The sequence below is a fragment of the Aquarana catesbeiana genome, linkage group LG02 (assembly GCF_042186555.1).
Source record: "Aquarana catesbeiana isolate 2022-GZ linkage group LG02, ASM4218655v1, whole genome shotgun sequence".
Lineage (NCBI taxonomy): Eukaryota > Metazoa > Chordata > Amphibia > Anura > Ranidae > Aquarana > Aquarana catesbeiana.
In genome coordinates this window covers 78632528-78646437 of record NC_133325.1, presented here as the reverse complement: position 1 = coordinate 78646437, position 13910 = coordinate 78632528, and the positions used below count along the sequence as shown (strand labels likewise).

Below are 13910 nucleotides of genomic sequence, written 5' to 3'. Positions count from 1 at the left end.
ATGCTGAACGATATTACAGGCAACATAACAATCATCATGACTTCTCCAGACCCTTTCACATCTGTCACATTTTATCTATTTCAGGTACTTATATAGCGATGCCAATTTACGCAGTGTATTGTACATTCACATCAGTCCCTGCCCTCAAGGAGCTTACAACCTAAGGTCCCGAACACACACTCATACATACTAGGGCCAATTTAGACAGGATCCAATTAACCTACCAGCATGTCTTTAGCGTGTGGGAGGAAACCGGAGTACCCGGAGGAAACCTACGCAGGCACAGGGAAAACATGCAAACTCCAGGCAGATGGTGTCGTGGTCGGGATTTGAACCAGCGACCCTTTTGCTGCTAGGTGAAAGTGCTAACACTGTTTAATGGCAAATGCAAATCAAGCTCCATGTTGCCAGGCAGTGAGCACAGGGCCCACTAGAGGACCTCGGGCCTTCAGGCCTACCTCATGAAGTCTGTTTTTGATTGTTTGGTCATAGACATTCACACCAGTGGCCTGCTGGAGGTAATCTTGTAGGGCTCTGGCAGTGCTCATCCTGTTCCTTCTTGCACAAAGAAGCAGATACCGATCCTGCTAATGGGTTAAGGACCTTCTACGGCCCTGTCCAGCACTCCTAGCATAACTGCCTGTCTCCTGGAATCTTCTCCATGCTCTTGTGCTGGGAGACACAGCAAACCTTCTGGCAATGGCACGTATTGATGGAGGAGGAGTTGAACTGCCTGGGCAACCTCATGGTACCAGTAGTGACACTGACCCTAGCCAAATGTAAAACTAGTGAAAAACAGTCAGAAAAGATGAGTAGGGAAACAATTGTCAATGGCCTCCACCTCTAAAACCATTTCTGTTTTGGAGGTTGTCTCATTGTTGCCCCTCTAGTGCACCTGTTGTTAATTTCATTAACACCAAAGCAGCTGAAACTGATTAACAACCCCCTCTACTACTTGACTGACCAGATCAATATCCCAGGAGTCTAATTGACTTGATGCTATACTCTGATTAAAATGTGTTCCTTTAATTTTGTTTGAGTAGTTTATAAACCTTGGGTTCTGACATGCAAAGAGAAAATGCAAATGCAAAAGACACCAAACAAATAACAAAGATTGCAAAAAGGATATTTTACTGAAAATTCTTTAGGTAATAAGGGAAAAAGAATGTGCAATGTGGGTATTGCCCAAATTGCAACGTTAGCATAAAACAAAATTATAGAGATATGCGATGAACCTGACAATAGAGCCCAACAAATCTTCAGGGGAACCTTTTACCTCAGGTGCAAGAGGAGGGCAGAGGAGTATTTCAGTCAGTCAGCTCCCTCTATGACCTGATGCCACAGGCGAAAAGCAATAATAAAACACAATATGTAAAACCTGAGCGAGAGATCCCCTTTAGGCTAGGTTCACACTTCTGCGGGTGCAGGAATCGCAGCGATATCCACAACCACTGCAGTGAAAACGCACTGCTCTGCGTAAATTCACGGGGCTGCCATTCATTCTGAATGGCACCTCCATGCATGTAAAATCCCAGTGCGGGTGCGGTAACCACAGGGAAATCGCATGGCCAAAAAGACCATGCAATTTCCCTGCGGCCACACTTTTGAAAAGGTGTGTGTACCTTTTTGCCGAAATGTAGGCATGCCTGTTTATTTGAATGAGCTGGTGTGCCTGTGCAAACACGGCTCACAAAAATGCATAGGTGTGAACCTAGCGTTAATATAAACAGATGTTGTAAACTGATTCCTTTTTGTGAAGAAGTCTTTGAAGTAAGGGTGTCCAAAATCTTCAGCTAGCTATGAAAAGGCCCAAAGATGTTGCTGTGCAATGGCGACCTGCAAAGGTGAATAGGATGAGGAAGGTGCTTCCCAGCAAAAGGCTTTTTTAAGAAGTAAAGGGTGCGGTAAAATTGTCTGTATGCAGTGTCTCTGAATGTAAAATTAAGGATGGGCTTCTGGCCGCTCACCAATCCTTGAGATACCAAGGCTCATGGGGAAAGGACGTCCCAGAACAGGCTCTTGAAGGACCTGCAGTCAGATGAAGAATGCCTGACTGGCAACTTGATGACCCAGGGCTTCAGCAGCATCTGTGTGAGCTTAGGTGGGAGTGGCCCTGAATAGCCACTCTGCTGATGAGAGGCTGGTGGCTGAGGATCTGCCTTCAGGGATAAGGCTCACTCACGTAAAAGCCCTCTGCGCTGCCCAGGCCGCGCTGCTCACTCCACCAACCAGGGGAGCCTGGCCTCTCGCTTCTGCAGATGTGGATCCCGTGTCCCAAGAGGGAGCCCCTCCCCAAACCGTTCTATTTATCTGCTCACCCAGAACTCTTTCTCTCTCCAGCCAGCTGGTAGTTTGCAGCAACATTAGATCCATTGGAATCCCGGCTTTCCAGACTACATGTCCCACGATGCCCTGCTTTCAGTAGTGGTCTCTCTCTCTGCAGTCAAGAAATGATGCAATAATCCCTCTGTTGGGCACTAGAGGAAACAAAGCTCAATGTAATCTTCAGCAAAGAGCGTCCCATGATGGCAAAAGTGAATATAGCCAGCGCCTGGCTATATAATAAAAAAATAAGTTAAAGCACCCCCGCCCTCCTCATGCTGGTGTGCAAATGCGAACACGAGCCTTGGTCCTGCACCCATATGTAACCAGGGATTGTACCATACATGTGAGGTATCACTGCGAATGTCAGAGCAAGAGCAATAATTCTATCTCCAGACATCCTGTGTAACTCTAAACTGGTAACCTGTAAAGGCTATTAAAGCGTTGCCTATGAAGATTTTTAGGTACCGTTGTTTGGTGCCGTTCTATGGGCGTATGCAATTTTAAAGCGTGGCATGTTTAGTATCTATTTACTTGGCATAACATCATCTTTTATATTTTACAAAAAACTGGGTATTATATTGTGTTTGTGTGCATTAAAATTCATTAAAGTGTATATTTTCCAAAACATTTGCATTTGAAAAACTGCTGCGAAAATATCGTGTGTCGTAAAAATTTGCAACACCCATGATTTTATTCTCTAGGGCCTCTGCTTAAAAAAAATGTATAGTAGTTTTCTGGCAAAAAAGATGATTTTTTTACGTGTGGAAGAGGGATGTTAGAATTGGCCCAGACTGGAAGGTGTTAAATGGATAAGATATTTTTTTTAATACATTGAGGCAGCATAACACAGCTTGTTTTAATGCATTTGCAGGGGAATTCTGGTTGGGTCTGAGGAAAACTTTCTGCATTCTGAATCAGAAAAACACAAGTTTCATGCTGAATATTGCCCTGGAGGCTGAAGATGGATCACAGGCGTATGCAACCTATGATAACTTCTGGATTGAAGATGAGAAGACCTCCTTCATAATGCATGTTGGGCGATACTTTGGAACTGCAGGTTAGAAAAATATTGTTTTGAGGAACTTTTCATGGATCATGCATACAGTATTAGTCGTCTATATTTTATAGTTTTAATGCAAAGCAGAATAAAAGCAGCCCAGATTTAGTTAGGCTGATTGCACGCTGGTTCTTTTTCACGGATCGATTTATCTTGTCTGCAGGATCTCAACATTGCATACTATCAGCACAGAGGATCTTGGTGCAAAATGAGATGAGCATGCAGTAAATTGGAGTTAATTAAAGTAAAGAAAGCTGACCATAGATGTGTTCTTTTTTTTTTTTTTTTTTGATCAACCACAGTGCTGATGGGAAAAAGCGAAAGGATTCCCCTGTCCACACAAATGAGGTGGATAGAAGAATTCTCCCAGCTGGGCTATTGTTTTCTGACAGCAGGACTCCCCACTTTTAGAATACACTGATCATCGCTGTAGGCGTTGATAAAATGAACATTTTCCAACATTTCTATTCTAATGATCAACTTCTGCCAAGCAGGAATTGCCATAGATGGATTGAAGTTTGGCCTGCTGAACTGGTTGAATTTTGATCCATCTATGGCCAGCTTTAGTTTTAAATTAGGTTAGTGTTAGGCCCCTTTCACAAGGGGGCCTCTGTTCTGCGGGATCCGCTTGCTCCACAGGGGATCGCTCCGCTGATCCCCGCTGAGCAGGCGGATGACAGGTCCATCTCCGCTAACTGTGCAGAGTGGAGACGAATAGAGCCCCGCTCTCCTCTATGGGGATGAAAACGGAACGCTTGACAGTTTTCATCCGATCCCACCTACCAGACGGATGGAAAATAGGACCACCGTCCATCTGGTTTTGGCAGAGAGGATAAGATCGGATAGCAGCGGGTGTCAGCTGACATGTCACCGCTGACCTGCCGCTCCATAGAGGTGAATGGAATGTCCAATCAGGTCCACCTGAAAAACTGACAGGCAGCCCATGTGAAAGGGCCCTTAGGTGTAAAGGTTTATTGTTTAAGGGATGTTGGCAGGAGGGTAAGTTTCAAGTGAACATTTTTTTTCTACATTTGGATAGCGTGTGAAAGGATTAGAACTCTTGTTAGATTTTTACAGCTATCTGGAGCTCCATTAGCAAAATGTATCCTCACTTCCTGTCAAGCTGATCACATTTTACCAGACAGGAAATGAGGGAACTCTCCAACAGGAACACAAACAGTAATACAAATGCTTTTCTTTTGTAGAATAGGAGAAGGCTACAACCCCATTTTTGGTTTAGATTTCTGTCTGTGTCCCTGTTGCAGTTTTTCCCCATTTCCTGTCTAGTAAAACATGGGCAGCAGGGCTAGATGTGAAACTTAAAGGAGAAGTCCAGCCTAAGCTCGTTTGGCTGGGCTTCTCCTATAGATCACAGGAGTGCAATTAGCTTTGCACTTCTGTGACCCATTTTCTTCAGTCCAGTCCGCTCTCTGCTGACGTCACAGATATCAGTCCAGGCACTGCGTCATTCTGACAATGGGAGTCTGGATCCGCCAGGTGCCTGGACTGACACCTGTCTCAGCCCCTCAGCGAGCCGCTGAGAGCTGACACAGGCCACTCCCTGCCCCTCCACAGCTCAGCGCTCCAAAGAGTGAGGAGGGAGAAGAGCAGAGAGCTGTGACTGACAGTCTGCAGCTCTCTGCTCTCAGAGCTCTGAAAACCGAGTGATCGGCAATGTTAGTTCGCTCAGTTTTCTGTGCAGAGATGCTGGTGGACAGATGCAAAATTCACCTAGGTAAGTATAAATGGGAAAAAGAAAAAAGAAAACCATACTTATCTTTTAATCTCTCTAAAGCTGGATACACAATATACAACTTTTGTTGTTCGATTTCCATTAGATCCTTCAGATACCTTCAACTATGTAGTGCAAGGGCCTGCTTGATTGCATACAAATTTAAAGTGTTTAGGTTTGACCTCATATTATATGGTTTTGGTAAATATAAAGGAAAAAATCTAAAGAGAATTGTATAGTGTGTATCCAGCTTAACAGAGAGAGAGAACAGTAAAACCCCTACAGGAGCTCTAATGAAATTTTCACCACGTGTCAGTAACAACTCATGCAATCCATACATACAAAGAAACCAAAACAAATAAGTTCACAAATTAAGTGTAATAAAATGGAATGACACAGGGAAAAGGTATTGCACGCGCTAACTGAAATGCATTTAATACTTGGTACAAAATCTTTTGTTGGTAATGACAGCTTCAAGACATCTCCTGTATGGAGAAAGTAGTTGCATGCTCGGGTGTGATTTTGGCCCATTCTTCCACAAATCTTGAAGGTTCCGTGGGTCTCTTCTATGAACTCTGATCTTTAGTTCTTTCCATAGGTTTTCTATTGGATTCAAGTCAGGTGATTGGATGGGGCATTCTAGCAGCTTTATTTTCTTTCTTTGAAACCAATTGAGAGTTTCCTTGGCTTTGTGTTTGGGATAATTGTCTTGCTGAAATGTCCACCCTTGCTTCATCTTCATCATCCTGGTAGATGGCAGCAGATTTTTATCAACAATGTCTTGGTACATTTTTCCATTCATCCTTCCTTCAATGATATGAAGTTTGCCAGTACTGTATACTGAAAACCAGCCCCACACTATGATGTTCCCACCTCCAAACTTCATTGTTGGTATGGGGGTGTTTTTGGGGTGATGTGCATTACCATTTGATCTCCAAACATGGTGTGTATTATGGCACCCAAAGAGTTCAATTTTGATCTCATCTGACCAGACTATATTATCCCAGGATTTCACAGGCTTGTCTAAATGTTGTGCAGTCAACTTTAAAAGAGCTTCAACATGCTTTTTCTTCAGCAATGGAGTCTTACGTGGTGAGCATGCATACAGGCCATGGCGGATGGGTGCATTACTTATTGTTTTCTTTGAAACAATTGTACCTGCTATTTCCAGGTCTTTCTGAAGCTCTTCACAAGTGGTCCTAGACTCTTTGACAACTCCTCTGATAATTCTTTTCACTCTTCTGTCGGAAATCTGTTAGCCTAAAATAGTACTAAAGGTACAAGTTAAAAGTTTTGTGCAGTGGATATTATCTTTCTTAGTAAAACAATGGGCAGCTATACTATGCACATTACTTTTCAGTGCCAAGAGTCTCACACCAAAAACTGAACTCCCAGCCATGAGAACAAACGTATTGAGTTTTTCAGCCACATCATTTGTTACTCGGGATTGTTTAGGTTTCTGTAGCCCACACAGGGCTCATCTGTTGTTCTATGGAATACTAATAAAGGATATATTTTTATTGGCAGAGATCCTAGATGTTGCTTTCTGCTGAAGCTCTGTGTCCTCATAGAGTTCATGGTTTATATAGGACTATTTTTCTGTTTATGGATACAAGATAGTTAATTAGGCTAATTACATGCTGAGCTTAAAGTGATTGTAAAGTCTTGTTTTTTTTAAGTTAGTTAAACATAACAAACATGTTTTACTTACAAGCTCTGTGCAGTGGTTTTGCACAGAGCAGCCCGGATCCTCTTCCTCTTCCAAACAGCTTGCTATGGGGGCTCCCAAGCCACAGCTCTCTCTGTCCATATAAACATAGAGCCCCGCCCCCTTCTCTCCTTATTGGCTGACTGTAAGTGTCACGCTGCTGTCTCAACCAATGAGGAGGGAAGTCCCAGCAGATGAGACACTCCTGCAACATCACTGGATAGAGATGGGCTCAAGTAAGTTGTAGGGGGACTGAGGGGGGCTGCTGCACATAGAAAACTTTTAATGCATAGAATGCATTAAGATAAAAAAACCTTCTGCCTTTACAATTCCTTTAAGGTTTCTCCTGAGTTCACTTGCAGCACTTACCCTCTATTTTGCCTTGCCCCTACAGACTGTGAAAAAATGCCAGTAAAAAGGTTTACTTCAAAAGATGGTAGGTTTGAGACACCCTGGTTTGCAGAACCTTTGAGTGTTGAACTGACAGGAGCTCTTGTGTGTAAGAAAGCTACTCCCAATAACCACTGTGGGAGGCTACTGGAAAAAGGGTTTTGTAATGGGCTGACACATTAGTGGCCTCTGCTGGCAACCAGCACAACCTTGGGAGGCTGCATACTACAGTGCCTGAAACCTACAGTTCTAAGCAGGAAAAGTACCCTTTCTATTCTTTTTTTACAGGCTTCAGGAGCAAGGCAAAGCAAAGGATGGATTGTGCATGTGTATCTATCAGTCAGGGGTCTCCAAACTTTCTAAAGAAAGGGTCAGTTTACTATCCTTCAGACTTTAGGGGGGACCGGACAGTGGGAGTAAACAATGCCTGATCTTTGGTATTAGGGGGAGAAATAGTTGGTGTTGTTGGGAAGAATAGTGCCCCATTTTTTTTGCCAGTGGAAGGAATTATACCCTATCGTTGGTGTCGGTGAAAGGAATAGTGCCCCACTGTTGGTATCAGTGGCAGGAATTATGCCTCAAGGGCCAGATAAAGGCAAGCAAAGGGCCCCATGCAGCCCCAGGGCCACAGTTTGGAGACCACTGCTTTAAGTCATAGTCATTATAAGAAGCTAATTTTGGTGTAAAAAAACAAAAACTATTTAAATTGGTGTTTAAGAACTTGCAGATGAAGATTGTATTAGGTTAATAATGCTCCCAGGACTTCAGTTAAGCCCCTATAGTGCCCCTTGTACACCCTACAATGTCTGAACCCTATTGCCCCACTGCATATGCCAGTTTGACCACCAAAGTCCTGGTCTATGTTGTGTGGACATTGATAGTATCTTCTGATTTAATGGTCAGCATAATCATGTGTTACACTTAGCACAGATACATGTAACATTTTCATGTGTTTTTCATGTGTGGAAACTGTTAGAACAGCTATTTACGATGTTACTATTTTGTTACATTTCTGCTACCTACAGCAAATATGAAAATAAAAAGATAAAGAATATGTTACCCCAACATTTCATAATCCTGATATGTGTCTGTTGTACTATGTGCTTGTTTTGTCTTGTTCTCTTTGTATTGCTTCCTTACTGTGTAATACTCAGTGACTCTGCCAGTTCCCCTACTCACCTACCGGTATTTCAAACTGATCACACTAGGCATTAGAGCACATTTATCTCAGATTGGTCAATTTTCTGTCTGTATTGGGAGAACAGCCTGCCTGTCCTTCAATGGTCAAGACTTGTGCTGACACTCGCCTGCACAGCCATTCACTGCGAAGATCAGTGTACTGTTGTCTCTCCACCCCCTATCTCTAAATACCTTATGCAGTTGAGAACAGATATTATGTTATCACTTATAAAAGAAAAAAAAAGATATTTATAATGTTTTTTTTTAAGTATATGCACAGTATGTTTTGCCTGTTTATTTTGTATTTTAAACTGAATGGGTTGTTTACAAGGTATTTGTTCAAATAAAACAACCCCAATATACCCTGTGCTTCAGAGGATATCACAAAAAACTCAAAAACTTAAATAAAATAAACTAAAAAATAAAATATTACTGCTACCACATTCAAAAATACAAAAAACTAAATGAATTAATTAAAATTCGAGCCAGGTGCTATAATTCAAATTCTAAAATAGCCCAAATTTTAAATTATTATTATTTGTTCAAATATACTTTAAAGCCCAACCCCAGGATGAACATAACCTTTCTCCCAGCCCTCCCTCTATCTGATTGTTGGGTTAAAAAAAAACTCTCCAAACCCAGTTTTTACATGAAGGAAATTCAAAGAAGAATAGCAGGTCATATGTACGTATGAGATGCAGTCCTTATGGATTCAGATGCCTATAGTTTGATCCTTCCTGTTTAGGCCAACTATAATCAGATTTTACCAATACAAACCCTTTTATTGAGGGTTTACAGGCAAAACATAGGAAATCAGTGTTCAGAGTAAAAATTGTACAATCAATATAAAAGAAAGGTACAGCCAAAACATGGGGTATTAAGTGGGTATCATTAGCGACCATAGAATATGCATGAATATAGTCCAAATTTATACGTAATCAAAGTGCTTGTATATCTGAAATATTCTACCGACCTATCTATATATTCCAAAAAAGTTAACTGTACCCAAAACTGTTACGTCACTATTTTCTAGTTCCAGGTTTAAAACAACCACTTTATTTAGGAATAACAAAAAAAAAAAAACAAAGAAAAAAAACGAGAGATAACAAATGAACAAACAAATAAAAGAAAAACAAACTCCTTATAAGAAAGGGTAGGGATATGTATTAAATAGTGTGAACAGTATTTCTCGTGTCACTTGGGAAATTATTGTATGGTTTTTAACCTTGCCCAATAAAGTTACTATATGACTCCCAGCTTGCCCACTTACAGTCAAAGATATGTATTGTATCTAGTATGATATGATGTACACGCTCTATTAGTCTTATAGCTTCCATTCTCTGGATCACCAAGGCGCAGGGCACTGTAGGGAAACGCCATTAAGTGCAATCACCCAAATAACTGCACTAAAAAGTGTATGGGTCAATTTCTGGGTCGAGACTGGGACCTCTGGGAGTGGGGTAAATAGAAGGCACATTGGCATAGGCACATTGGCATAGTCAGTGTGATAAGTGAACCTGTAATCTGGGCTACTCTAGAGGCGGCCTCTCTCCAGACCATTTGAAGGCTTGGGCAGCTTCAAAAAATATGTAGAAATGTGCCTGTGGCTTGACACCCCTGAAACATGGATCCGAGATTTTTGGGTAAAACAAATGTACCTTGTTAGGGGTCAGGTACCATCTAGTGTGTAATTTCACTACTGTCTCCTTAATGGCTATAGAACGTGTACATTTCTGCATGTTTATGAGCATTTCAGACCATTCCTCTGTGGTGAATTCTTGCCCAATATCTGTCTCTCAATGGATCATGGCTGCAGCTTTCTCAGGTAAATTCTGCCCATTGAGATAGCTGTATGACCTAGATATGACCCCTTCATCTCTGAAGGAATTCCACAGATGGATTCAAATTCCGTAAATCTAGGCCTAGTATTAATAGAGTATAGCGACTCAAAATAATGTCTGATTCAGAGAAATTTATAGAATTCAATTCTTGGGAAATCATATTGTTGTTGAAGATAGGAGTAAGAGCAAAATTGTGTCCCTTGTGTTAAGGAGGAAAGAGTAGTGGGGTGTTCGTCTCCCACCAGAGGAAGTCCTCAGGTGAGCCAAAAGCTGGGGGGAACCAACTGTCTCCCGGAATGATGATAGGGGGGTCTAGGAGAACTTAATTTATATTTCTGGTGGTATATGGACCATAAGTGCAATGTTTGGGAGATAATGCCATTTAAAGTGCTAAGTTCTCTGGGTCTGACGGTAGTATGCCAAAGGAGGCCAGGCAGGTAATATGGGTGTATTGATATAGTCTCGAATTGTAGCCAGGGTATCTGGGTTGAAGGTACGTGCCATTGGGCTGTTTGAGCTACTCTGGCTATCACAAAATAAAGCCATAAGTAAGGTAATCCTCCTTGGGAGAGTGGCCTATGAGTCAGCAGCTTTCCATATCCAGGTTTCTTACCCCTCCGGATAAATTTGGTAATATCCCTTTGAATCGGCTCAATGGTCTGATGGGAGACATAAACTGGCAGGGCTCTAAAATAATAATGTATACAGTACTCCCAAAACGCTACTGCCCATTGCAATGAATGAGCAGCGCTTCCGAAGCGCTTGAAAACGAGCGGTGCTTTAACGCTTACGGCCGGCGCCTTTAGTGTGAAGTACCTTAGAGTGGTAACCAAAACACAAAAAAGGGTCAGTAGCACAGTCACTATACAAATATGATCACATTGGTTCATAGGACAACAATGTTACCCAGAAGTGGCATGTTCTGAGTGTGGACAGCTTTCCAATACTATATTAAACTTTAGGAATGTACCTCTACTTGTATAAGTAACTTTATCTAAGTAGAGGGACAATTATTGAGACCTTTCCAAGCCTGTATTGTGGGTGGGCTAGGTTTCTTCCAATGCACACTAATAATGTTCCTGGCATAGAAAAGTAGAATGTTTCAGAAGGTTCTAACAGATACAGTGGTGGGTAAGGTGTCCACCAGACCCAACAGGCAAGTGCTCCTTTCTGGTATAAGAAGCGAGACTTACCACTTTCCACCAAAAGGACTGTATGTTGGGGCATGCTATACAAAAATGGCAACCACCCCAATTTATAACTAGTTTTTGAAGTAGGGTGCACGTGGAAGGGCATTGCATAACACAAACAAACAGAACATGTCTTAGCACACTTACCAGCTAGCCTCCAAAAAATTCTAATTGGCCCATCCTAACAATTTATGTTAAAAACAGAGGTTTTAGTTGCACACATTTGCCAATATATGTGGAAGCCTCACTGCCTCACCAAAGCTCTTCTGTAAAGTATGGTCCTAACTCTTAAATTTGAGTCTCCAAGATGGAGTATATACAGTGCCTAGAAAAAGTATTTAAAAGTACCCCTTGAAATTTTCCACATTTTGTCATGTTACAACAAAAATATAAATATACTTTATTGGGATTTTATGTGATAGACCCACACAAAGTGGCACATAATTGTGAAGTGAAAAGAAAATGATAAAAGGTTTTCCAAATTTTTTACAAATAAATATGTAAAAAGTGTGGCGTGCATTTGTAGTCAGCCCCCCTGAGTCAATACTTTGTAGAACCATCTTTTGCTGCAATTACAGCTGCAAGTCTTTTTGGGGATGTCTCTACCAGCTTTGCACATCTTTGCCCATTTGCCTTTGGACATTTTTGCCCATTCCTCTTTGCAAAATACCTCAAGCTCTGTCAGATTGGATGGGGAGCATCTGTAAACAGCAATTTTCAAGTCTTGCCACAGATTCCCAATTGGATTTAGGTCAGGACTTTCACTGGGCCATTCTAGCACATGAATATGCTTTGATCCAAACCATTCCATTGTAGATCTGGCTGTATGTTTAGGGTCATTGCCATGCTGAAAGGTAAACCTCCGCCCCAGTCTCAAGTCTTTTGCACACTCTAACAGGTTTTCTTCTAAGATTGCCCTGAATTTGACTCAATCCATCGTCCCATCAACTCTGACCAGCTTCCCTGTCCCTGTTGAAGAAAAGCATCCCCCCAACATGATTCTGCCACCACCATGTTTTACGGTGAGGATGATGTATTCAGGGTGATGTGCAGTTTTAGTTTCCCCACACACATAGCATTTTGCTTTTAGGCCAAAAAGTAAAATTTTGGTCTCATCTGACCAGAGCACCTTCTTCCTCATGTTTACTGTGTCCCCCCCCCCATGGCTTCTCGCAATCTGCAAAGGGACTTCTTTTGGCTTTTTTTCAACAATGGTTTTCTTCTTGCCACGCTTTCATAAAGGGCAGATTTGTGGAGTGCACGAATAATAGTTGGCCTGTGGACAGATTCTCTCACCTGAGCTGTGGATCTCTGCAGCTACTCCAGAGTTACCATGGGCCTCTTGGCTGCTTCTCTGATTAATGCTCTCCTTGCCCGGCCTGTCGGATTAGGTGGACGGCCATGTTTTGGTAGGTTTGCAGTTGTGCCATACTCTTTCCATTTTCCGATGATGGATTGAACAGTGCTCCGTGAGATATTCAAAGCTTGGGATATTTGTTTATAACCTAACCCTGGTTTAAACTTCTCCACAACGTTATCCCTAACTTGTCTGGTGTGTTCCCTGGCCTTCATGATGCTGTTTGTTCACTAAGGTTCTCTAATAAACCTCTGAGGGCTTCACAGAACAGCTGTATTTATACTGAGATTAAATTACCCACAGGTTGACTCTATTTACTAATTAGGTGACTTCTGAGAGAAATTGGTTCCACTAGATTTTAGTTATGGGTATCAGAGTAAAGGGGCTGAATATGCATGCCACACTTTTTACATATTTATTTGTAAACAATTTTGAAAACCATTTATAATTTTCCTTCCACTTCACAATTATGTGCCACTTTGTGTTGGTATATCACATAAAATCCCAATAAAATACTTTTTCAAGGCTCTGTACTGTGTAACAGTGGATAAATTAAGGGCAGATATGCCTGAAGGGAGCTCACTCCTCCTCAAAGGTGCAGCGACATGTTTGAAGCCCAGCAAGAGAACAATGGCAGCTGAAGATGTTCAATGTATCTCCATGCCAAATCCAGCAAGCAAGCTATACAAAATCAGCAACCACCCCAATTTTTAACTAGCTTTTGAAATAAGGGGTACATAGAAGGGCATTGCATAATAAAAACAAACAGATAATTTACCAGCACACTTTGCAGCTAGCCTGCAAAAAACAAAAACAAATTAACACGGTCGAACAATGTAATTTAAAAACAGAACTTTTAGTTGCACCTTCAGCATGTAAATGACAGGTCCAGATAGATTTTGGGCAATCTAGCTGGAGAAAAGTAAATTCTATGGAGGAGGCATTTCAATATATTTTTTAAATCTGCATACTTGTTCAGGTAAGATCCTTGCGATAAAGTGACAACACTTTGTCTCCCAGTTGTGCAGCTTCATTGTCCCACCGGCTTCTGATAGAGACTACAAGAGGCCATTTCAACACACATTACTCTGGTATAGCTGTTAGACATGTGCAATTTGTTTAGTTCCGAAT

At 41.7% G+C, this 13910-nt stretch overlaps 1 protein-coding gene across 1 annotated transcript in view; it reads left to right on the top strand.

Annotated features, from left to right (window-relative positions):
* ANGPTL5 (angiopoietin like 5) overlaps positions 1-13910 on the top strand; it is a 68741-nt gene that overhangs the window by 49195 nt on the left and 5636 nt on the right. Inside the window, exon 7 of the mRNA XM_073617856.1 lies at positions 3197-3382. Within this exon, the coding sequence (XP_073473957.1) occupies positions 3197-3382 (186 nt within the window). The remainder of the gene's footprint in view (positions 1-3196; positions 3383-13910) is intronic.